A 25,688-nucleotide genomic window follows, 5' to 3' on the forward strand; every position below is an offset into this window, starting at 1 on the left:
ACCAACAAATCCCTCCAGCGGGTAAAACATTAAAGTATTTTATAATGAAGCGTACAGTAAATCAAAACAAGTCTGTGAAGGCTGAGGTCGAACTGAGCGCCTTAGTGGGTCAGTTTCTGGGTCGTCTCGCGCTCGATGTAACTGTCTCTTTAATCTGCCTGTCAAACAATAGAGCGAGGGCGATTTTTTGGAAGCAATTGCTGATGCGAAGTTGCCTGAGAAATACATTCAGCTCTTTCTTTATTTTTCTTTTGTTCTCTTCCGCTGACCTTCTATGTAGGAGGCACTGCCTCATTCTCCTCAGTAAGATTGCTCTTGGCCTTTCACAAATTGATTAAAACCTGCCCACTCAAAAAGGGCCACCTGGCAGTTTTCCCCAGCCTTACAATACAGAGCAGTGTGATGGGAGCAATTCTATAAATTAATTAGGGTTTGGCATTGTTTTGGTTGTAACAGCTGATAAATAATACTTTAAAATCATATTTTTAAACATGCACGAGACATTCTACATGAAGCATGCATTTAAAGGCAGTTTCTTTAACTGAAATTACCATAAAAATGAATGTAAATCAACATAAATTAACTTAAATTTACATAAAAATGTATATGGATACAATATTAATATACCAAAGTACTTAAATCTGTTTTTTAACCTTTATAATATATTGACAACCACCATAAAAATACACATTGTAAAGATAAAACTACATGATGAATTAAAGTTGTCAATTTATGGTTTCTCATAATAAATTATAATATGACTTTTTTGCACTTCCAAAAACTGTATATTTACTTGTAAAATTACATTAAATTACCCATTTGATCCATTATAGTTTTTGACCATATGTAGTAACCAATGAAAAGGACTTTACTGTGGCATTTAAAAAAAATTACTCTCATTTTTTACAAGGTACAATGAAAATGCACTGACCCCACAATGATTCCTACACATCATGTAATAATTTCTTGTTATTTATCATTAAAAGTGCCCTAACCAAATTTTGTCATTTTGTTGATCATTTTGTATTTTTGTGGAGTTGCGCTGCGTTGCCCCGCCCTCTCTGTGTCATGTGTGAGTTCCTGTTTGTCCTTTTTTGGTTTATTTCCTGTTCTTGTTTTGTTAATCATCGCTCATTTATATCACCTGTGTTAATCAATCTTCTTGTTTGTTCCTTTGATCCTTGCCTTTATAAGTTCTCAGTTCTCCCTGTCTTTGTCCTGGATTAATGTTATTTTCATGGTTAGTGTGTTGATGCTTATTAAAGTCTCGTTTGGTTTACTCCTGCGTTGGGCACTACTTACTACAACCATGGAACCGTGACACTCTGAAACCTGATTGGTCTAAAATTTTGCTCCACGTAATTGTACATTAAACATAATCTCCTGAATTGCTGTGACTGTGTTTAGGAATGCACAGATATTCAAATTCTGATCAATGCAATAAAGTAATGGCCAATAACCAATAAATGACTTATATTACAATTCTATGCTATTTTGTCAAAATAAATTAAAAAGGTCACACTTTAGAATAGGTAACACTTGTTAACTATTAAGTACTACTTTTCCCTCAATAAATTCTTAATTTGCTGCTTATTAATAGTTAGTAAGGTAGTTGTTAAGTTTAAGTATTGGGTAGGATTTAGGGATGTAGAATAAAGTCATGTAGAATGAGGCATTAATATGTGCTTAATTAGCACTAATACATGGCTAATATTCTAGTAATATGCGTGCTAATAAGCAACTAATAGATGTAACCGTAAAATAAAGTGTTACCATTAAAAATAACTAAATTGTTTTAAAATAACTGCTACAAAAATTTGTAATTAAATTCAGGCATCACAAAATTCTATTCATCCATGTATGAAAATGGATATTAATTTTGCGATTTGCTAAAGATTAGGGTCACACTTTATTTTTAGGTCTAATTCTCACTATTAACAAACCATTACCTATGACCTCAATAAAACTCCTAATTTGCTGCTTATTAATAGTTAATAAGGTAGTTGTTAGGTTTAGATTTTGGGTGGGATTAGGGATGTAGAATATGGTCATGCAGAAATATGCTAAACAGCCAATATGTTTATAATATGCATGCTAATAAGCAACTAGTTAATAGTGAGAATTGGTCCCTATACTAAAGTGTTAAAGATTAATAGTTGCATTAAATTAAAAGAGTGTTAGATAAAAAGCAATGCTGTTCTAAACAGAGTAAAAAAAACAGATTGTAGTCTGATAACTGATACTGTGCATCCCTAATTATGTCACATGATGTGGTTTCATATTGTATCAACAGCCAAATTTTTCATCGCTTGATTACTGCATCATGTCTAGTTGCATAACAGTGTAAAATCATAAAACTCTAGGCAGAACAAGACAGTCAGTGAACAGACGTTATATATTCATCACGATTCAGGAGTTGTGGGCCAGTGAACAAACTCATGAGGGCAATGGGTCACCTCATTTCCTCTTTCTCATTCCAGCCCATTCAAAGCCATGTGCTCCAGATCCTCTGAGCATCACTCTATGTGAAAGACAAGCTTTGTCTCATCCCCTCGCAGGTACAAGGACACAGCACACCAGGGGGGCGCTGCACACAAGCAAATATGTGCAAGTACAAAGGCAAAACACTTAGCGACAGCTTCTGAGTGCTTTTAAACACAGCCTGGCCCACTCAGCCTCACCAATGCGGAGCGGCAGGTAAGCGTGCAGAGACGGTGTGCTTGTGAGGACAGTACAGAAAGCAAAACATATGAAATATTTAGAGAAAAGCTGTGTTTTTCACTTGCTTTCTCTGACTCATTCCTTTGAGTGCAGGCAGAAGGGTTGCGAACCTGTGGTATGCTGTTATACTGAAGGTCTAAGTCTGTTATGGGGGTGTTGTTTTGGATTTCTACCTTGGGTAAACAGCGTATTATATTTTTACACTATTACAATGCAGCATATCATAACTGTCAGTTAACCAACACCAGAATTCATAGTAACATTGCAGTGCTGTACAGGGGCGGACTAGCCATCTGGCAGACCGGGCATTTTCCCGCTGGGCCGACATACTTTTTGGGCCGGGCCTATACATCTTCTCATACCATATTTGTCTGATCGGCCCATAAAACTCTTAGCAGCCTATAGTTTTTTTCTGCCTAAATAGTTTAGGGCGCTGTGGTCTTTGCGGCTGTTTAATGTATTTGTCAAAAAAAGTCGGTTTAGGATTTTTTCCCCCAGACAGACCGGCCCATGAGACATTTAATCAGCAGCCCATTGGTTATTTTCTTAATTGACATTGGGCTGACCCAATCACATCTTTAAACAAGTCCCCTTTTGGGCTCTCTCGCTCTCTCTCTCTCTCTCTCTCTCTCACACACACACAGTGGTGTATTGTAACGAAGTAATAATACAGTATTTCGTTACAGTACTTAAGTATTTTTTGGGAGTATCTGTAGCCTACTTAAGTTTTTATATTTCAGCCAACTTTTACTTTTACTCCACTACATTTCCTAATTAAAACGTATACTTTTACTCCGATACATGCAAACAAGTGCGCGCACAATCACGGATGATTCATTTTCCACTCAAAGTCGAGCCTGGGGTGTGCGATATACAGTATATCTTCTGCAATAATAGGGTAAGTGTTGTTGTAATGATGTGTGATCTGACATAATCAAGTAGGCTATATCATCAAATCACACACAGAGTGCACGATTTATTAATGTATTAAAACTCAAAATTCCAGGCATTCTAAATTGTTGACGGCAAAAATGCTTCTGTATGCTTTTTATATTTATATAATATAGTTAACTTCTATATCTATATCACACAAAGGGTACCGTTTTTCTGCAGATATCAGCATGAACACATTCAACACTTACTTAATCATTTCATACAAGTTCAGTAAAGCAATAAGTGACTTACATTTTAGACTTATTGCTTGTTTTAGTTCCAAACAAAGATCACAGCACTGTTTTGCGTCTCTGAGCAATGGACGGTGTACTTATTGAATGAATCCGCTTTTTGAACGAATCGATTGAATAAATGATTCAGTGATTCACTCATTAACACAGTCAAATGCTCTGTTCCTGAATGAATCAGCTGTTTGAATGAATCGGTTGAATCTCAATGACTCACTCATCAATGGTCACTTTCTGTCACCAAAGTTTTTGCTGTCACCTACCTACTTTTGTTTCATGTTTTAAATTATTTCAAATACCAGTATTCAACGTTTTATGTTAAAAACACAACATTAGGCCTATTTATGCATCTGTAACTCCAGTTTAAATGCATCCATGTCCCCTCTGAGATACATAAACTGTGTAAATACATCTTAATGCTATTTCAGATGCAGATTCCAGAAATGTTTTCTTATGTTGGAATGAAAGACACCAAGTACTGGATGAAGTGCTTCTTATTCTTACCCAAAAATACAAAATGGAAGAAAGAGTTCAAACTGAACACAATCTTGCTACTAAAGCTGTATGAATATTTTATATATATATATATATATATATATATATATATATATACAGTATATATATACATGCTTATTTTTCATTTTGCATTTACTTGTACTTTTACTTTCAATACTTAAGTACGTTTAAATATCAATAAATATCATATACTTTAAGACTTTTACTCAAGTAATATTCTAAACGAAGACTTCAACTTCTACCAAAGTAATTTTTTGGTAAGATACCTGTACTTTTACTTGAGTATGGCTTTCACGTACACCATTTTTTATACACCACTGTGCGCGCGCACACACACACACACACACACACACACACACACAAACACACACACACACACACACACACACAGGATGCCTTCTTATGCTTTTAAAGGTTCATCCAAGGAGTTTACAGATTTGACTAAGTAAGTTAGTTTACAGTTTATTTAATGCTATACTATGGGAAACAGTGATCATCTGATCAACAATTTATCATGTCTCTTCCCTTTCTCCCTCAAACACACAGGCACATACACAGGATGTCATAACTATATAGGCCTATAGTTTTAGGATTCATCAGTGTGGATTATAGTTTTATTATATTAATAAATTACACTTTTTAGAAGTTTTTAACGTGTCAACTCTCACTCTTTCCTACCTATTATTATATGGCTTTAGTGCTTTTATGGAATAGGAGCTGGTATACATATTCAAGAGCGTGCAAAGATGGGTAGTATTTTGATCGTATAATGGGCCGGTCTGGGCCAAAATGCCAGGGCCAATTTTTTGTCCCAGTCCAGCCCTGGTGCTGTATAAGTAACCAAGCCTCCAAATACTGCCAGTGCCACAATATTTTTTTAAATGCGAGGACTGCATATGGTAAACCTGTAGTATATATATATAATACTAATAATATTTTCTCCAGTTTCAAATGAAAATGACTAGAGTTTAATCCAAGCATTGTGCTTAGCAATGCAGAGTGAAAATGAAGAAATAATAATAATAATAATATTAGTAGTAGTAGTAGTAATAATAATAATAATAATAATAATATATTGATATATTTTATTGATACATTTAATGAAATAGTTTTATAACTCTATCTATAATTTTCTATAATAATAGAATTTCTTCTTATTACTATTATTGTTATTGTTATTTAGAAATAAACAATTATTTTCTAAATGCATAACTGTAAAGTATTATACAATGATATAATATACATTCATAGCTTTTATCTTAATTTTTTAAAAAAGTAGTAGTAATAATAATATTATAATTATTATCATAATTATTGTTGTTGTTGTTGTTTTATGCTATTTAAAGTTAATATCCATTAATGGCAAGGAATTTACTTGGTAGCGGCCATGTTTCTTGGAGGTTATAGTACATTATAGAATGATCATGAAACTTTTGCATACACCAGGTGACCTGTAAATTCGAAGGAACTGTTTCCATTAGTTTTGCACAATATTCCTTTTTCGAATTGGCTGAAAAACCACCTCAGGAAAGCATAAACACCTTTTTTTGTGATATATGGGAGTATTTGCGAAATTAATGTTTCCATTGGGTGTATTTTCATTTCTTAATTTCAAGTTGCGTCATTTGAAGAGTAATGGAAACACAGCTACTGTTTGATTTATACCACTAGTTTAAAGACATGCTTCCTATGAACTATTGTAATAAATCCCATCTCTCTCATAGGCTAGCCTGTCTCATGCATGTGGTACAGCTTTATTCCAGGTCTTCCTGATCTTGGCTCCGGTCTAATCTCAAATTAATCCTCAAATCCAGCCATACTGCCATCATACAGTACTGGCCTGTTCTCCTGCGCCTCAGAGCTTTACAGACCCTCTGCACATTCTCAAGAACTCCATTCTCTTCTCTCATTACAGCAGCTGAGAAACAGACCGGGAGTGAAAGCAAAAACTGTCATGGCTAAGCCCGCACAGAATCTGTACGTTTCTTCCTAAACGAAAATCAGTCGAAACCAAAATGATCCCTTCATATTATACCTTAATAGTAGTGTCAGATTATCCAAAATAAAGTCAAGTCAAGTCAATATTATTTGTATAGCGCTTTTAACAATACAAATTGTGTCAAAGCAGCTTTACATCAGCTTGATATAAAGCTGGGTGGCTTTATATCAGCTTTACAGTATTTAGACGGGGAAATAGTTTGTCGAAATAGAAACACAAGGGGTGAAAGAAGCGCAGCAGTTTGTGACGGATGGCCGTTCAATTTCTGCGGAAATCCGCTGAGCTTTCTGTAGAATTCTGTGGGCACAAATTGTGCAATGGCCAGTTGTAATGGCCAATTTAATACTTTGCAAACAGTCTGGACATCAATTTAGACAGTCCAGATCGGTCAGCATGACATTTAGCGAACCACATCTGCCAGAACAAACCCTCCAGCCAGCAATAAAGTTAACTGCGGCAATAATCACAACCACAAAACTGACAAGATGTAAAAAATCATCCAGCATACTGAACGAGAGCCCTACAGCATCAGCCACCCCCACTGTTCTTACCGGTTAAAACAATACAAGGGGCGCATGGCTAAGGGTTGACAACGGACACATTGTTTAATAGAGGTTCTACTGGGGCAGGCCTGGGGCGTCTGAAGCGAGTTGGCCAATTTTCCTGTGAGCTGAACTGTTCAGCCCCTGAATTTCCAAAGGCTGCCCAAGGTCAGCTCCAAGCCTACTTTACTCCCATCGTACAACAGCGTTACAAGCCCAGTGCACCATATCTACAAACTCAAATCACACACCCATTATACCCCGTTTTCATCAACCGCTTTGTGCTGTAATGATTTCCCCATTTTCGCCACGGAATGCTGTCAAAGTGAGTCATATTTACGATGACGTATGGAAAAGCTGTACCCGACAGTAATAGGATTAAAAAAAAAAAAAAAAAAACAGCAGCAGTGAGGAGCTCCAGACACGAACCGTACTTTTTCATGCATTGAATATCTTGGGCATCTCGTTAATGTTAATATGAAAACATCCCTATTTGATGCAGCGTCATGATGTGGAAGGAAGAAGGCAGAGGGTGGTGGGGGCGGCACGTAACGCACAGTGATCTACATGCTGCCATCAGACACTGAAAATCTTCCTTTTTAAACCACCAGTGATGGCATGTCAGTCAAAATATATAAGACATCTTGAAGATGGCTGATTTATTCAGACATAGAGAGTTGTCAATCATCAATGAAACTTGTCAGAGATCTTCCTTCAAAAAATATTATGTAACATTATGTGCACCAGGCAAATAAGAAAAGGAATGTGGGAGAATCGCACATGATATTTAGCATAACAGCAGAACATTTCACAAAAAAAATAAAAAAAATAAAATACTTTTTCATAAATATTATGAAAATATTTTTGAAGCACTAAGAGTTTTTTATTCATTATTGTCATGACAATTAAGATCATCCACCACAAATCCTTACTTGTACATTACTGTAATGGCTAAGGAAGAATGTTTTACTTTATAAGCTTTTTTTAAATAATAATAATAATAATAATAATTATTATTATTATTATCATTATTCATTCTCACTGTTCTCTATGGAAATTCTCAAAAACGTACTACACATTCACATTATAGTAAAGAGAGAAGTTACTTTTTGTATTACAGTAATGAGAACTGGAAATGAAAAATGTCAGTTTGTATTTTAAAATTAAGCTTAATTGTCCTTAAGTAAAATATTTCTTATTTCATCCTTTTGATTTCTTAGGTTATATATACCCCGGACATGTTCTTCTTAGGTTTTGTGATAGTTACCCTTATATACGCTATATATGTCTATGAAAAAAAATATGTTCAATACAACACATGAGGGAAACAAGAGAGTGTGGCTGAAACAAACAGAATAAATATGGTAATCATTTTGATATTTCACGGGTCACATTTCCATTTCAAAGAAATCTACGACAACCATTTTTGAGTCCGAAGACATTTTTCACAACAGAGACTAATTATGAAGATCTCCGAAGCAGAGACAAAAAAATCCCCAAAGCACGAGGGCTCAAGGACATTTCAAAAACAACACAAAAACAATCTCTTCCTCTCTCCTGGATGCACACAGTCGTTCTCTCTTTATTTTTTAATAGTATCATTTTTAATAGTGCCTCTCCGTATTTGTTTGTGCCAGTGTGGCATATTATATGAAAAGATGCATCACCCTCACAGAGTTTATTAAGTGCAGTGTCACCAGAACTAAGGGGTTCACTCTGATCGCTGTCATCCTGATACATTGCACACTGCTCAATATTATTGCATCAGCAAACACAAAACAAAGTGCAACTGGGTGCCAACCCCTCGATTCAAATGCTTTCTCCCTTAAATCCATCAAGGCCTTGCTTATTTAGAAACCAAACAATTCATACAACTTTGACTGGATTATCTGGATTCTGGATATTGATTAGTTTTTCAAAACTTTCCTGGTACAGTATAATCTGATCAGCTGCACTGCACTTTCACAACCCAAAGCTGTTGTCAGCTTCATCAATATGCTGCATCTATAGGGCCGCGTCTACACTGAACTTCCCAAAGGCTAAACAGCTGATTTCTGTGGAACAAGACTGACTCCCACAGAAGGGCAACTACACCCACAGGAAATACCAACCGCAGCCTGCTGTTCCTCAGCGGGTCATTAATTACACTTTTGCCAAGCCAAAAAATGACAAATAAATGGCAAACACCAGGATCAATATTAATGTAGTCATTACTGTCAATGCCACATCATCATGCTGCTGTACCAAATGCCATTTTACAGTTTCTGAACAACAAAAATGTCTTCATAATGCTGGGTTTCGAACAGCCGTGTGAAAACATTGATTGGAGCGGCTCACTGCTCATGAATAGCGGCTGGCAAGCCTTCAAACTGTAAGTCATTACATGTCAGATCAAAACCCAGAGCTGCTGGCCACTAACACAATAAGAAATGAACAGCATGGGACGACAAAGGTAATCATTGTGACCATCACTGTTCTCCCTCGATTCATTAAAAGGCTATAGGAGCTGTGATGTGTTCCCTGCGCTCCGGATCTGTCAGCACAGAACAAAAGAGTCGCCATTTTGTTTTTCCCCCCAAAACCAGGGGTCACCTTGTTTTCCTGAATTAAAAAAAAAAAATTGTGTTTTATAAAGCATTAAAATTACCATTTGTTATCTGGACATTTTGGTTTCTTCAGAAGGGATGCATTGTTATTCAAATTCTAACAGATCCAGTACAGGTGATAATTACTCATGTTATGGCTGAAAATAAGTAACAGGAAAATAATAGGTAACACTTTAGTATAGGGACCAATTCTCACTATTAACTAATTGCTTATTAGCATGCCTATTATTAACATACTGGCTGTTTATTGGTATTTATAAAGCACATGTCCATATTCTACATCCCTAATCCTACTCAATACCTAAATTTAACAACTACCTAACTAACTATTATTAAGAAGCAAATTAGGAGTTTATTGAGACAAAAGTCATAGTTCAAGTTTTGATAATAGTGATAACTGGACCTTAAAATGTGACCAAATAATACAATTCTATATTTTGTCTGAACATATAAAAAGAAAAAAAATACTGAAATAATAGCTGCCATTGGGAAAAGCATTCAAATTCAAATAAAATGCGCCCAATTAAAACATCACAATTAAAAATGCATACACATAGTTTATTTGAGAAGATATTTATTTTCTGTATAGATCAGGCACGTAATGGATGCATCAAAACCACTGATAAGCTAATTAGCAAACATTTAATCAGCAAACGATTGCCCACACTGACTATGTCCGATATTTGTCCCCTTCTTACTGCCAGAAATTTCAACGATCAACTTCAGGAACTGCACGTCCCTCTTGAGCATCAGTCACAGGGGAAGCGGAAAAACTGCCCATAATGAACGGCTGGGTTTGAATGCATCAATCAATCAATGAATAAGTGCTCTAAAGCAGAAAGCGCTCCAATCAGGGCTCACCGTGCTGCAGCTGGCTGTACAGTTCAGAGCATTTGCTCTATTCAGTCTCGCATCTGCTCCTTCACAGACTGCACTGCCTGCCGAGTTAATATGGCCCCGGTAAGGGGCAAATAATGCATTCACCCATCACCCATTTCCTGCTATCTCCTCCATAACATAAAAACCTTGCTATTCCCAGTATGCCGTATTGCCTCGGAAAAAAATCTGTCACTTGCAAACAAAAGACGTGTTCAGCTGTAATCATTAGAATCATAACTTGCAGCCAGAACAGTGCAAACCAAGGCTGTTAGTGCTTCCGTGCCACAGTGTTTCCTGCTAACAGTAACACAGTGGGAAAAAAATCACTGAAGAACTGTCAGATTAAAGCCATTTGAAGCATCGGTCCAGTCCATACTTTGACATTTTGCGTTTCGGTTCTCACAAACACCTTTAAAACTATGCATATGTGCAAAAAATATGTGTTAAAACAGCATGTCAGGATATTTGTCTTACTTTGTCGTCTCCGAACACTCCAAATCCATCTATTTATCTTTCAGTGCGACATGGCATCGTTCCCGACAACTTTGTAAAGGTAAATAATGAGCGGAGTGATTCACAGCGACGGTGTCCTGTGCAAACACCCAGGATTTGCATGATTCATCTTTATTATGGTATGTGTCTGGGACTCTTAAGGGCCTGACATCAGCTCGGCACATACACTAAGTTCATTACCTGGAGCTCTGCGGGCTGAGCTCTCTTCACAATTTATAGCAGGATGCTCATTATGTTAGTCTACAGAAAAGGACTATAGAGGAACGAAAATAGACTCTGCAAGGTATTATGTCCTGTCGGGTGTTTTTTAAAAGAGTTTAAAGGGATGAATCATCTCTGCATTGTGCTAGCACACAATATGTTTTCTATCTCACAAGTAAATACTCATTAATGCAGAGAAAAGTAGTGCATTGGGGGATTTGCTTCATCTGCGTTATAGATTTGGGAGCACAGGGCAGGATTTATATGCAAGAGAAGAACGGTTTCACCTGTGATCTAATAACTTGTTTTAACTGACAGGCATTTTGTTCAGTCGCTGCATCGTTGATGGTGTTCAACATTTTGCGCCCCAGAGCACATCTTGTTACCACCTTTAAATCATCCTGCTAGTGCGAGGCCTGTGAGAGCAAGGGCACAAAGCGATTTGAATATCCTTAAGTACTGGGGGTGCATGCTAGGCACAATCCCTGGCAAGCCATCAATCAGTCCTTTATGGGGAATGAGGGACTTTATGGTAAATGCTAAATGTGATGGGAGGGAAATTACTTTGAGGTCTGCCGTTGCCCATGCTAGCTTAGATCAAATCCCTCCCTTTCCCTCTTCCTCTCTGAAGAAAGACGCAACTAATGACATATCATTTGTGCCGCATAGATGATCCAACAGTTTGAAATCCGAGTGGCAACTTATGTATTTACAGATACATTGGGGAGGATTTACTAAACAGTTTTATGTATGCTAATTTAGAACAAAAAACTTGTTTTTTATTTACAAAACACCCACAATCCAGCCTAACCAGGGACAAAATGCACTGAAATAATGCTTTTATGCATTTAAATTACATTTTTGTTATTCTTTTCAGCACTAACACACCTCACACAAGTTTGGCTGACAATGAATGCCCTTAGAAAACAGTGCTATTTTCATGGAGCTATTACCACTCACAGAAAAACTGGCTATGGCAGTAACTTCAGGAAGGAGATCCTTGGCATCGAAAAGTTTGATATTCCCTGTTATAATTATATTCCCTTGTTCCTAAGTTATGATTTAATTTAGCAAATCTACACACAATCACAATCAGTTGCCAACAACAGTATCCACATAAATATGCTGTAAGGTTAGACACGTTCTGCTCAATGCTTTGATGCGGAGAAACCAAGGATGCACTCCTGCTCCACTCCAAATGTTCCTCTGGTGATTACCTGCCGTCTCCCTAACTGCTGCACCCTGCTGGGGAAAGCTCTAGATGAAGTAGCTCCTAGATGGGAGCTGGCACTTCAAACGCTGGGAAGGGACGGGAAGGTTGTCGGAGACTTAATTGTGGCAGAGTGCCCGCGGTTCTGCATGTGCCACAGACGCCAGGGCCAATTAACCAGGCGTACACAGTCTGCCAATCCATGAGGGACGAGAAGCGGCTGATCCGCCGTTTGCTCTCCTCTGACTAATGGATCGATACGGAGACAGGGCCTGGGAGATATATACGTGCGGCAGAGAGGCTGTCGTGCCAACTGACGCCATCTGCATGCATGTTACACCTGGTTTCTGCTTTATTTTTTCAACTCAGACTCTGGCTGGATGGAAGGACTCGTTCTGAGATAATTACAGTGAGGATCCTTGTGAAAAATAAGCGTTCTTAATTGTATTGCATATCTACTTGTAGTGGACTTCAAATCTAACTCATGCCTTGTCCAAATACCCACACTTGCGGTCTTTGCACTTGACCACTTGAAAACTTATACAGGAAATAACGTTTGGCCCAAGTGTCCAAGTGAGGATGAAGACCACAAGTGTGTGTCGAACTTTTCATTACCTGAAGGGACACACTTATAGTGTTGTAAAAATGCAAGTGTTTACATAGCTTTATTTTAATTTTAATTTAAAATACTTTTTTTATAAAATCAACTTCTAAATGTCTGTTCAGTAGTTCCTATAACATGGCATAACTTAATTTGTGGTGCTTCTAATTAAGTGATGAAAAGCAGTTGCAACTGTAGTACAAAATAAATATCACCACTACTCATCTTTGCACCAATAAAATGTAAAAACACTGTTTTTCTACCAAATTATATGTAATATCTAATTATTATATTAATATTTAATTTAAATTGGAAAGGTTTCCATGATCTCTCGCGAGATCTCAGCAAAAAGTCTTGCGATTTATTTCCAGAACATGATGCATGATGGGATCACTAAGCCTCGAATAGTGCTCCGGAGCAGAGTGTGGATTTAGTGTGCGTTAAGGGCACTGCGCTTTGGTGTTTTTAAGACCTGTGACATTCTTGCTCACTTACTTCCTGTCGCACGCACGTGCTCTCAAGTGGCCAAGACCGCAAGTGTGGGTATTTGGACAAGGCATAAGTATTAATGAAATTTAAGGCAATTTAAGTGTACTTAGTGACTTAACACACTTAAGTGCACATTTATAGAAGTACACTTTGTAATAATTAAAAGTTTTACTTATGTATAGTACATTTTAAATTATTGTTTTAATAATCTTTTGTCATACTTTAAAGAAGTACACTTTAACGTGTTGAGCACTAAAGCACATGTAAAATACTTGATTATAATTTTAACTGTAGTGTATTTTTAAATATATTAGATGTAATAAATTGAAACTGCATCGTTACAAATGTGCAAATACTAATATATATATATATATATATATATATATATATATATATATATATATATAAATTCATGACAAAAAATTTATAGAAATGAGATTAAAGTATATTTTAGTTTACCTTGAATTCTTATCAGTACATTCAACAGTACAATTCAACCATATTTTAAAGACAACAGAATTATGAAATTATATCTAAAGATGTATTAGCGTCCTAATTAAGTGGGTCAAAACGGCATTTAAGTTCAACTATCTGCTATCTTTAATATATAAACTACAATACATTTTCGTTTCATTGAAAACAACAAGTGTCAAAACACTTTACAGTTTTTTTTTTCTTTATTCTGTTGAACACAAAAGAAGATATTATGAAGAATGATGGTAACCAAACAATTGCTGGTAACCACTGAACTCCATAGTATTTTTCAAGTGAATAGCTACCAGCAACTGTTCGGTTACCAACAGTCTTTAAAATACCTTCTTTTGTGTTCAACATAAAAAAGAAACACATACAGGTTTGGTAGTACTTGAGTAAATATTTACAGAATTTTCATTTTTTGGTGAATTATCCCTTGATATTACATTATATACTTTCAAAGTATATTATTTCCATAATAAGTACTCTTTTTATAAGTAAAGTGTACTTGTATTTCACAAGGGGAGGCAAGGAGGGGTGAAGCAAAGGTTTGGGTCAATCTCACAGATCCGAATCAGTCCATCCGTCAATACTGCTAACATAAAACCTAGCAGTAAACAACCACAAAATTTTATGAGCGCAATACATCACCAGCATAAATCAAGCAGAGATGGGCAGAAAAATAGAGTGGTTGACACCAGCCGATGGCATGGGAGATTGGCCTACTGATTTGTAATGAATATCCACAAGCTTTCCTTCCTCCCCTCAAGTGGGTTGAAAGCCTTTATTGTGGAGTTATACATTAATAGCATCCCACTAATGTCCCACAGCCCACTTACAGGCGTCACCAGCGGCATTTGTGGAACCCCAGCTGTGCGTCTTGGTGGACAAGCGAAGAAATCTCAATGAAAGGACAGCAGGGACCGGCTCTGAAAAGCGGTATTGACACAGAGATGGCGTTCTGCCTGCTATCAAGACTGCCGCAGATGGGGAGGTGGCCATTCATAACCTGCCCCGCTAGAGAGGCATAATCATGTGACGGCGTGAGCTGTCGGTTTAATAATATACAGTTAAATAAAAATAAAAAAACAGTGGAAGTGGAGTTCAAATGAATTGGAGGCTTGTCAGAATACAGTGGCTGAGCGGGCATTCAGGTGCTTTTGAGTGCCGCAGATGTTTAACGCATCAGACAAGCTCTTGAGCGAGATGAGGAGCAGGCACGAAAGGGGAAAAGGCATATATACACATGGCAAAACGCAAAAGGCCTTCTGAAGCGTATGAACACAACCCGAGAGAAGTGGCGCTAGGGAAAAAACGATTGGGATACACACTTCACAAGGCTGTGGAAGCGTCAGGCGTGCCTCAGAGACTGTTATGGCAGAGGGAAAGCAAAAGAGAGAGAGCGTGATAAAGCTTTACCATCCCCTCGGCACTTGGAAACTGTCAAAGCCCGATTCACAACTTCTGTCCTAAAGGAGGGGCAGACGCACAGGCACAATAACACTCATTTTCACGCAAGCGCTGCGAAAAAGAGGGTTTAAGGAGGGTCTTCATGCACTGAATGGCTCTTGATGAGAGTCTGGGGCACACTGCAATAGGTTAATCACTGGTAATCAAAAAAACAGGTGTTGAATATTTGCAGTTCCTGCACATGATCATCAGAACTCTGGAGCGTGCGGTTTAATTAATAGTGATGTCCTTCTCTCGCAAGTTTTTTTTTTTTTTCCCTTCTGTTTATTTTCTCTTTTTTTCAGACTTTTTTCGAAAGCCATGAAGCACAACTGATTGCATCGGATCACCAAGAGCAAATTGCTTTTCCTCGGCAGAAGAGACAGGCAGAGGTGGGGGTGATGGGGGGGGGGGGGGGGGGGTAGAGGGAGTTTGTCGTTTATCAGCGGCTCAAAACATTTAGGGGCCCTTCAGCAGGGTTTAGGAATGGCGGTAAAGACATATTTTACGTCTAAAGCCCAAACACACTCAAAGGTCACTTTTCAAATATAGGAGGAAATACCAAATATTACACAAACTGAAGTCTCTGTTCGTGTTCGCAATATATATTTTATAGGGGTCTAGACTGAAAACAAAATGACTATGGAGCCATTGGCTCAAAGTAAACATTTAGGAGCCATATTACAGAATCACTCAATAAAGATGTTTTTTTCTCTGCCTGTTTAAAAAAAAACAAAAAAAACAATTGTACCTTTATAACCTCATTTATTTTACTGGGATATATAAAAAAAATATTGCCATCACTATTAGTAATTTATGCAACAATACTCTAGTGTATTATTTATTTTCACTTATACTTTATCATATCAACAAGCAATCAGGAAACAGACTCATTGAAGTCTCAAAATCCTACATCACAGAAATGGTTCATTTCAGACATAACCAAAAAAAACAAAAAGACTCTACGTTCAGTGAAAGAGTCAGTTGTTAACAACTGCTAACGAGTCGGTAAATTAATCTGATGCAAACTACTAACAAAAGGCTGTTTCATTAAACTTTTTGTCTGACTCATTAAAAAATAACTGGTTCATAAGAGTCATTTGTTCATGAATCGGACATAATCTAAAAGGACTCAGTGAAACAGTCAGTTGTGAACACCTCTGAGTGATTCCCCAAATTTGTCAAATTTAAACAACTAACTAAAGGTTGTTTCATTAAATGTTTTGACTGACTCACTAAAAAGAACTGGTTCATAAGAGTCATCTGTTTACAAATTGGACACCCCAGCCATGTTTTACAGACCTTTTTGCATAAACACATCTGACATCGTACCTAACATGATCTCTAATATAACACTAGATACTCTATTTAAATTTAATCTATCTGATTATATCTTTTCACATCTGTCCTCATCTGTTTCATAATACATACCGTCTGCGGTTAATCTATATAAACATAATTTCGTCACCCTTGACATATCACCATGTGCGTGTTTATGATGAAAGCTGGGGGAGGGGGTCCGTGAATTCAATCAGATACAAATAAGACTCTGGATTTATTTAATAAGAGGTTTACAGTTTTTCTCAATTGCTTTGGCACAGTTTTCGAAACATTAACATTCTCTAAACTGTGAGTGCAAATGTGACAACTGTTTGCTGGAAATTCAGAACTTTATTGCATGTCTGCAAAATGTAGTTACTCACCCAAAACATTCATGCTTCAAAACCTAGTTATCGTGTCAGTAATTTGGCCAAGGCCACCAAAATATCGTGTGAGCCACACTGGTCAAAATGTTTAGTTGTTTTTTCACCATAACAGTCAACCATGGAAATTAAGGTTTTATAAAAAAAAAATCTGATATTTGTTGAGAAGAGTCAATAGTACATAGGGGAAAAAAGTATATGAACTTTTGTATTTATACAGTACATTTATTTTTGTACGAATGTATTACATGTAAAGTAGTGTGAAGTGTAACAGTGCACTCTGTTACAGTAGTATTTCCTGATGTAAACTATGGCAACAGTTTGGATGACAGTTACTGTACTGAAATACAGAAGGCTGCACTTCTTATGTATGCCATATTCCCTTTCAAAAGTACAAATTTACACATTACTGTATGTGGGATATTGATTGAAAGAGACTGTTTCAAAATGTTTGAATTATTGAGGTTATGGTCGATCTCCCAATTTTTAGCTGCGCCCTTGAGCCATTGTAAGGCCATGATTGACAACATTATTTCATCTGATATGCACCTCTGTCCTTGGCCTCTTCTTCCTCTCGGCTCTTGTCCCTGATCGTTTCTGGATGTTCATCCATCGTCAGAATTTGTAACTTTTGTGTTGTCCTCGGTCTATATATGCTTTCCAATTGAAGGGTCATGAAATGCACCTTTGAGCTATTTCAGAGAATTGGTTTATAATTGGTGGATCTATATTCTCTTCATTAATGAGAGTAAAGATTCACCTGCACAATTCATGGCAAATTTACAAAAAGTCTAATAGAGATGTGTAGAAAATATGCTTGACAGTTTATGACAACTAGATCAACTATTTTGCATTTAATGACTTATACGATGAACTAATAACTAGATGTTTTGAGGGGTAAGACGATAGTACAGAGAACTATATAATACATTTTGAGCAACATGACAATAGCAACTAATAATGTAGGAAACAGCAGACAAATGTACATAATCAGTTGCATGAATGTACAAAAGCAATCGCAACTTATTCAAAAGAATGAGAAACTGCTTTTATGATGGCACTAGATTTTGAAAATGACTAGATTTTGAAAATTTCATTTCTGTTCTGAGAAATGCACCAAAGCAACTGAGAAAAACGAATCTATAAAACATGCTCTCGTCGGCAATTTCCGCCCATTCATTTTCTGGAGAATGACAAGATTGAATTTAATTGTAAACCATAATGCGCTTCCTAGAATGCCGTAGAAAGTTATGTAAAAAGCAGGGAGGGCTGAATTATGGAAGGGGCAGGACAAGCACATAAAGCACCATTACACCTCACACTCCTGCCACGGCCAGTGATTAAAACAGGCCATAAAGACAAACATACATACAGTGTGGGTTAAAGGATGAGAGCACCGCGGCAAGGTCTTCCATTTTTATCAGGGCTAATGGAGATAACAGCAAAAATGGGCAACAACATTTTCAAGTCACATGAGTGCGATGTGTGTGCGAGTGCAATGTTGTGCTACAAAACAGCATGGGAATCATTAGGAAAGGATATAGACTATGGCATATTCAGGTCAAGAGCAAACATAAAGACTAGACTGCAAAAATACGAGTTTTATAATTAGACTCAAGCCTGTCAGACTCCTGGGCTACATTATGCCTTCTTCTCTTCCATATATAGACCGTATCCATTACAGTACGAGTTCAGTAAGGCAATCGCATTATTTCAATCCCATCTCTACATCTGAACTCCCTACTTTTCCATCTTTACCATCTGGCCTCTGGAAGCCTGACAAAGTCATTGATCATCCAGGCTGCACAGATGTTCAGACGTAGCCGCTACAAAAGAACTTCAAACGCTATTTAAGTGAATTAGTTACTGTATGATGGTAAGAGCAGGTCACGCAACACAGGAAGAACTGTGTGTGTGTGTATCTGTGGTGTTCTGAGGCAAAGTTCTCACTGTTTTTCATATGCTTTATTTTAATCCAATGTAAACTAATGTTCCAGTTACACTTCAAGGGATAACTGACCCACTAATAAAAATCATAATTTACTCACCCTCAAGTTGATGAACACAAGAGATATTCTGAAGAATGTTGGTAACCAAACAGCCTTTGATTTACATAGAATTTTTTTTTCCATATTATGGAAGTCAATGGCTACCAGCAACTGTTTGGGTACCAACATTTTTCAAAGTATCATCTTCATTGGTTTTTAACAGAATAGAGAAATTCATACAGGTTTGGAACAACACAAGGGTGAGTAAATGATGACAAAATGTTCATTTTGGGGTGAACTATCACTTTAATGCTGACACATTTTCCAGGTTAAATAAACTTACACTTTCTATTTTTAATTTTAATTCATTTGAATTATTTTTGTATTTTTTTACAAGTATATATGTCTTATCAAGCTAGTATTAGGCATTTTACGTGTATTCCAAAATAATAATTAAAAACAGTAACAAATTTTGAATTTCATGTTTATTTTATTTGTGAACTGATGTTCTCTTTAATAGCCCAGCTATTTTTTGATAGGTGAAAAGAGTCATGATGGTCACAGACACGGAGATGAACCTGATCACTAAGAAGCTGACTGCTCACTAAAAAACCCTTTCAAATTGTGTTTTCAACTCGTTTCAAGTTTGATTTTTACATGATATCTATTTGGATGAGTTGTTTACTTTCCTTTTAATTAGCCTTCACATTATATTTATTCATTCAGACTGATGTGCAGAAGAGCAACGCACAAAAGAAGAGACAGGATTTATTAACAGCCTAATAGGTAAGTCATAGCACAATGGAGGCACTGCCTCCTCTTAAGCGATGTTTTCCTTTTCATTCTCAATTACCCCCCAACGTTACAAATGCTATAAAACGAGTGATTTATGCGTGTTTATGCTATAATGCATGTATTTTATGCTTTCTGTTCTATGAATGTTTTCTCAATTTTCAAGGAGGCACTACCTCCCTTACATCCTAAGAGGAAACACCCATGGTGCATATGTGCCAGTTGTGCTAACGGCAGGAGGTGGGGCACCCTGGCAGCATCCAGATTTCTCCCAGCAGTACTGTCTGCTGAGCGCCGTCCCAGCTGACCATTCGTCAGCATTACAGAAGTGGCAGGTCTGCCAGTGTGGCCGTGGGAGGCCATCCAGCCTGGCGGCCGACTCATTTATCAGGGTCGTAATAAAGACTAGGAGAGCAGACGCTCAACCTCACAGCTCCAGCTGAACCGCAGCTGAGCGAATGTGTGTGGGAGGGGTCAAGAGGTCAAGCTGACAATCACTCCCGCTTCCATCCTTCTTCTCCAGCACCACCTGGGCTGACACAGGGCACTGATAAATTGCTGATTGAGTGATATTGCTTGATCCTAAAAGACTGGGTGCGAGCCTAATGGCTTATCGGAGCAGGATGAGCTGCGTTGGGAGGAAGTGTGGCCGTATCCTCCCCCTGGTGCTTCAGGTAATGGAGTCAGGCTGTGGCACTCACCCTCCTCGAGGGCTGATCTCGGCTGGGTGTTTAAGTCGACCCATCACTGACAGTCTTATTCTCTCAGTGGAGACTGACTCAGTGGCCATTTTTTTTGTAGAACAAAAATTTACTTAAGTCTTTAAGTAATTTTAACCAGCAGATTTTACTCAAAACTATGGTGCTGATACATCACGCATCCCCATTTATTTTATCTTTATTATGCATTTTCATTGTCGCATTCAAATATTTTGATTAATAGATTTCATGACAATCAGCACACTTAATTTCTGTCGGTTTGTTCATGCAAATCAATATTCACTGAATTCATGTACACTTATGAACCATATATATACAGTGGGGCAAATAAGTATTTGATACACTGACGATTTTTCAAGTTTTCCCACTTACAAAGAATGGAGAGATCTGTAATTTTCATCGTAGGTACACCTCAACTGTGAGAGACAGAATATAAAAAAATCCAGAAAATCACATTGTATGATTTTTGAATAATTCATTTCCATTTTATTGCATGAAATAAGTATTTGATCACCTACCAACCAGCAAGAATTCTGGCTCTCACAGACCTGTTAGTTTGTCTTTAAGAAACCCTCCTATCCTCCACTCATTACCTGTATTAATTGCACCTGTTTGAACTCGTTACCTCTATAAAAGACACCTGTTCACACACTCAATCAATCAGACTCCAACCTCTCCACTATGGGCAAGACCAAAGAGCTGTCTAAGGACACTAGGGACAAAATTGTAGACCTGTACAAGGCTGGGATGGGCTACAGGACAATAGGCAAATAGCTTGGTGAGACGGCAACAACTGTTGGCGCAATTATTAGAAAATGGAAGAAATTCAAGATGACTGTCAATCTACCTCGGACTGGGTCTCCATGCAAGATCTCGCCTCGTGGAGTATCAATGATCCTGAGAAAGGTGTGGGATCAGCCTAGAACTACACGGGAGGACCTGGTCAATGACCTGAAGAGAGCTGGGACCACAGTCTCAATGGTTACCATTAGTTACACACTACACCGTCATGGATTCAAATCCTGCAGCGCACGCAAGGTCCCCCTGCTCAAGACAGCACATGTCCAGACCCGTCTGAAGTTTGCCAAAGACCATCTGGATGATCCAGAGGAGGCATGGGAGAAGGTCATGTGGTCAGATGAAACCAAAATAGAACTTTTTGGTATAAATTCCACTCGCTGTGTTTGGAGGAAGAAGGATGAGTACAATCCCAAGAACACCATCCCAACCGTGAAGCATGGGGGTGGAAAATTCATGCTTTGGGGGTGCTTTTCTGCAAAGGGGACAGGACGACTGCACCGTATTGAGGGGAGGATGGATGGGGCCATGTATCGCGAGATTTTGGGCAACAACCTCCTTCCCTCAGTAAGAGCATTGAAGATGGGTCGTGGCTGGGTCTTCCAGCATGACAATGACCCCAAACACACAGCAAGGGCAACTAAGGAGTAGCTCCGTAAGAAGCATTTCAAGGTCCTGGAGTGGCCTAGCCAGTCTCCAGACCTGAACCCAATAGAAAATCTATGAAGGAAGCTGAAACTCCGTGTTGCCCAGCGACAGCCTCAAAACCTGAAAGATCTGGAGAAGACCTGTATTGAGGAGTGGGCCAAAATCCCTGCTGCAGTGTGTGCAAACCTGGTCAAGAACTACAGGAAACGTCTGACCTCTGTAATTGTAAACAAAGGTTTCTGTACCAAATATTAAGTTCTATTTTTCTATTGTATCAAATACTTATTTCATGCAATAAATGGAAATTAATTATTCAAAAATCATACAATGTGATTTTCTGGATTTTTTTTTTTAATAAAGGAAAGGAGTCAATTTGTACTGTGTCCTGATGCACTGCACCCTGATTTGAGTAAGACACACGGATCCTCATCTTAAGGCTGACCTTGTTAGGGTTGTTAAGTAAAACAGTCTGTGTGACTTGACCAAGGCCACGTGCTGGAATTACATTTCCACTCGGAGCCTTCATTTGCAGCCTATGTCTCTATGAGAGATTATGTCTCTCACAGTTGAGGTATACCCACAATGAAAATTACAGATCTCTCCATTCTTTGTAAGTGGGAAAACTTGAAAAATCAGCAGTGTATCAAATACTTATTTGCCCCACTGTATATGCTTGCTTATATACAGCTACTGTACTGCTGCAGATTACAAATTTAACCATATAGGCCTATCCTTTGCTCACAATGCCATGAGGGAGCCGTGGGGCTGTCCTGTTCGCCAGTGAACCTCATTTATAAACATTCATACTTGCTAATGCACCGTTGCCTTGTTCAAAACATGCGTAACATGAGTCACATATTTTATACACATTAACATTAATCTTTTCCTGTGTGCCTTTCCTGGTGTGCCTGCACTAAATGTGTATTTACATCTGCGTCTATCACAGCAGGACAACGCAGACCTGAGCAAATTGACCCGCTGACCTTCCTGTGTTTCTTGTATAGCCCATCATCCATTTGTGAGTGGTGGGCCCTGCTTTTAGCCTGCTGTCTGTGCTCAATGTGGAATGATGGAGCTGTGCATTAGTCAGAGTGCTTTTCAAGGTAAGAGCCATTCAGCGCGCAGCCCTGAAACCTCATCACAAAACACTGACTCATACACCTCTCAAAGCTAAAAGGTCAATGTTCTAATCACCAATATGTAATCAATTCAGTGCAAAATGTAATTAGTAAAGACAGAAAAGATGAGTGTGAGACAACAGACTCAGGTTGGAAACGCTCTGTCTCAAATATGAAGCGCAATTTCAATTCTGCCACCTAAAACTATGAAACATCACATTTGCAAATGAAAGATTCTTCCCGAATGATGAGGGGCTTGTGAGATGATTGCTTTCGCAAGTGTCTCCGCAGAAGTGAGTGACAGGTGAGTAAAAGTGCAAAGGTATTCTTGAATTGGAAGAATGACAAGACGGAAATTATGTATAGATTAAAAAATATAATTTGGCTGACATGCAATCAAATTCCAGCTCAGTGTTACTTTTTAAAGGAAAATGAAACCGAACAGAACATTTATGCAGAAAGTTGAGTGCTGTGCATCTCTCAGAAGTATACTGCATGGAGCAGCTCTTGACAAATAACACAGGATTATCCCTTGTATTGCTCGCAGAGCTTTTACAGTAAGACAAAAAAAGAGTGAGGGGAATTGTCAGACAAAACCTAAAAACAACACAGAGCTGAGGTAGTGGTGTACAACAGCTTTCTGGAGTGAAAATGAAGTGCAACATGGACTACTCTGTACCTGGAAAATGACTGTAGCAGGTTTCAGTGGGCAAAATGCATGGGTAGCATTTAGTGTTATATTTTACGTTTATTGTATGATTTTTAATCAATATTTTAAAGATGAACATTAACTTTGTAAAGCCCTGTACTGATATAATCCTCAAAACCCATGCAAATCCTGAGAAACTAATGTAAAGTATCAACATCGAATATTCTGTCAAGAATGTTATAGTCCCATGTTAAGCGACAAATATTAGAGATGAAACATGAAAACTGTACAGAAGATGTCACTCACTTATTCTGTCAACAGTGTGGTGTAAAGAAAATCTGGATGAAACAGGCTTACAGTTTATATTAGAAAAGACCAATTTAATTTTAAACTGTCATCTACATAATTCTAATATTCCAAGCATTGTGCTTTAGTTAAACACTTTTTTAGTGAATGTATTGCTTTCTTTCTGTGACAATAGATTAAATAGGGTCTAAGAGATTTACATAGGTTAACTTGTTTGAATTTTCCTTAAAATAAAATGCATTTTACAATGACTTGTGAAGGTGCAGATCACTGAAAGTATATCTCACTTCTAAATCAGTAAAGAAATAATGTTCCTCTAGTCTCACTGTGATCCCCAAAATTAAAAACTTGTTGAAGCTCTAACTTTTTGACTTGTTATACATGATCACTTTTAGTATAATGATCAAAGATCAAAGATCTGGCTTGTGTACTAACTTTACATCACATAAAACTGAATCAGAACTTACAGCCATTAGGCTACACAAGAAAAATGGGAAATGAAAACGATCTGAAAATACAATGCTATAAATAAATACGAAAGAGCGTGGAGCAAATAGGAAATACACTGTCAGGCGCGGTGCTGTCCATCCTGTGCGTGCTTTATCACAATTACGCCGATGACTTTGTGACTTAGCCTACGAGTGCATCTGTTGTCAAATGTGTGATGAGAGAACACATTTTTGCTCGCGTGAAACCAAAGTATTAGTGGAACGTCTTAAATAAACCTCCTCGGCACAAATCTGCTGGAGTTTTTTCTCCGCCAACAAATGTACAATACAGTGAGAAATGGGTCTACCAGTCGGGGTCTGTGGAGCTGCGCGTACCCTCTTCCGCTAATCGCGTGGGCAACAGAACAAGTATCAAATGTTTAGAATTACAAATATAAATTCTTACCTTGCCCTCGTGCCATCCACAAGCCAGCAAATACGGCCAGAATCAGAATGACCATGTTTGGTTTGTAATTTCTTGTCGAGTTCATGCTCGCGGCAGTGGGCTCCTATCACAAAATATGTCCTTGTATTAAAACACTTTCCGAATAATTAAAGAGGAGCAGGAGGCAAACGTTCCGCGCCGTGAGGAACGAGGTCGCTGCGCGAGATTTGTAATTGTGAACGGAGGAGAGCCAGAGAATGTTCAATTTCTGTCAGCACCTCTCAGACTGAGTCGAGCCGTTTCAGTACCGCGGACAGCTCCTAGCGTCAGCAACTGGAACAACTTCAGGCTTCGCGCAAAGTTTGTACCGTACATAATCTAATAGTGCCCTCGATTAAATGGCTCAAGTATTACATTTGTGTTTCATTTCATCTGTTGACCGAAGAGAAAGGAGGAAGTGGTCGACCGTGCTCTAGAAGCCCAAAGTGCTCGGATTAAACAGGTTACTCTAGTGTGCACACCAACTAGACTAGGCAAAAATAGATAAAAAAAATAAAATGTAATTAACACCCAAAAATAAATACAGTTTTTATGTGAAATACGTGTTTTCTGTAATAAAATTCATATTGATATATTTTGTAGGGCATAGTGTAATAAATGGATGTGTATAACTGTCTAGAGATAAAAAAAAAAAAGAAAAGCATTGAGGCTGA

The 25,688-nt window shown here is 37.8% G+C and overlaps 1 protein-coding gene across 2 annotated transcripts in view; it reads right to left on the reverse strand.

The window, feature by feature from the left end:
- Positions 1–25,263, reverse strand: part of LOC306854327 (seizure protein 6-like) — a gene marked incomplete at its 5' end in the record, with an annotated part of 225,332 nt that extends 200,069 nt beyond the window's left edge. The window contains one exon of one of the 2 annotated variants that reach the window (XM_079392238.1): positions 24,997–25,263. In XM_079392238.1, the coding sequence (XP_079248364.1) occupies positions 24,997–25,081 (85 nt within the window). The remainder of the gene's footprint in view (positions 1–24,996) is intronic. The other variant, XM_079392237.1, reaches the window with a different exon arrangement.
- Between the last annotated feature and the right edge of the window lie 425 nt (positions 25,264–25,688).

The sequence above is a fragment of the Barbus barbus genome (genome assembly GCF_936440315.1).
Source record: "Barbus barbus genome assembly, chromosome: 34".
In the NCBI taxonomy this organism is placed as follows: domain Eukaryota; kingdom Metazoa; phylum Chordata; class Actinopteri; order Cypriniformes; family Cyprinidae; genus Barbus; species Barbus barbus.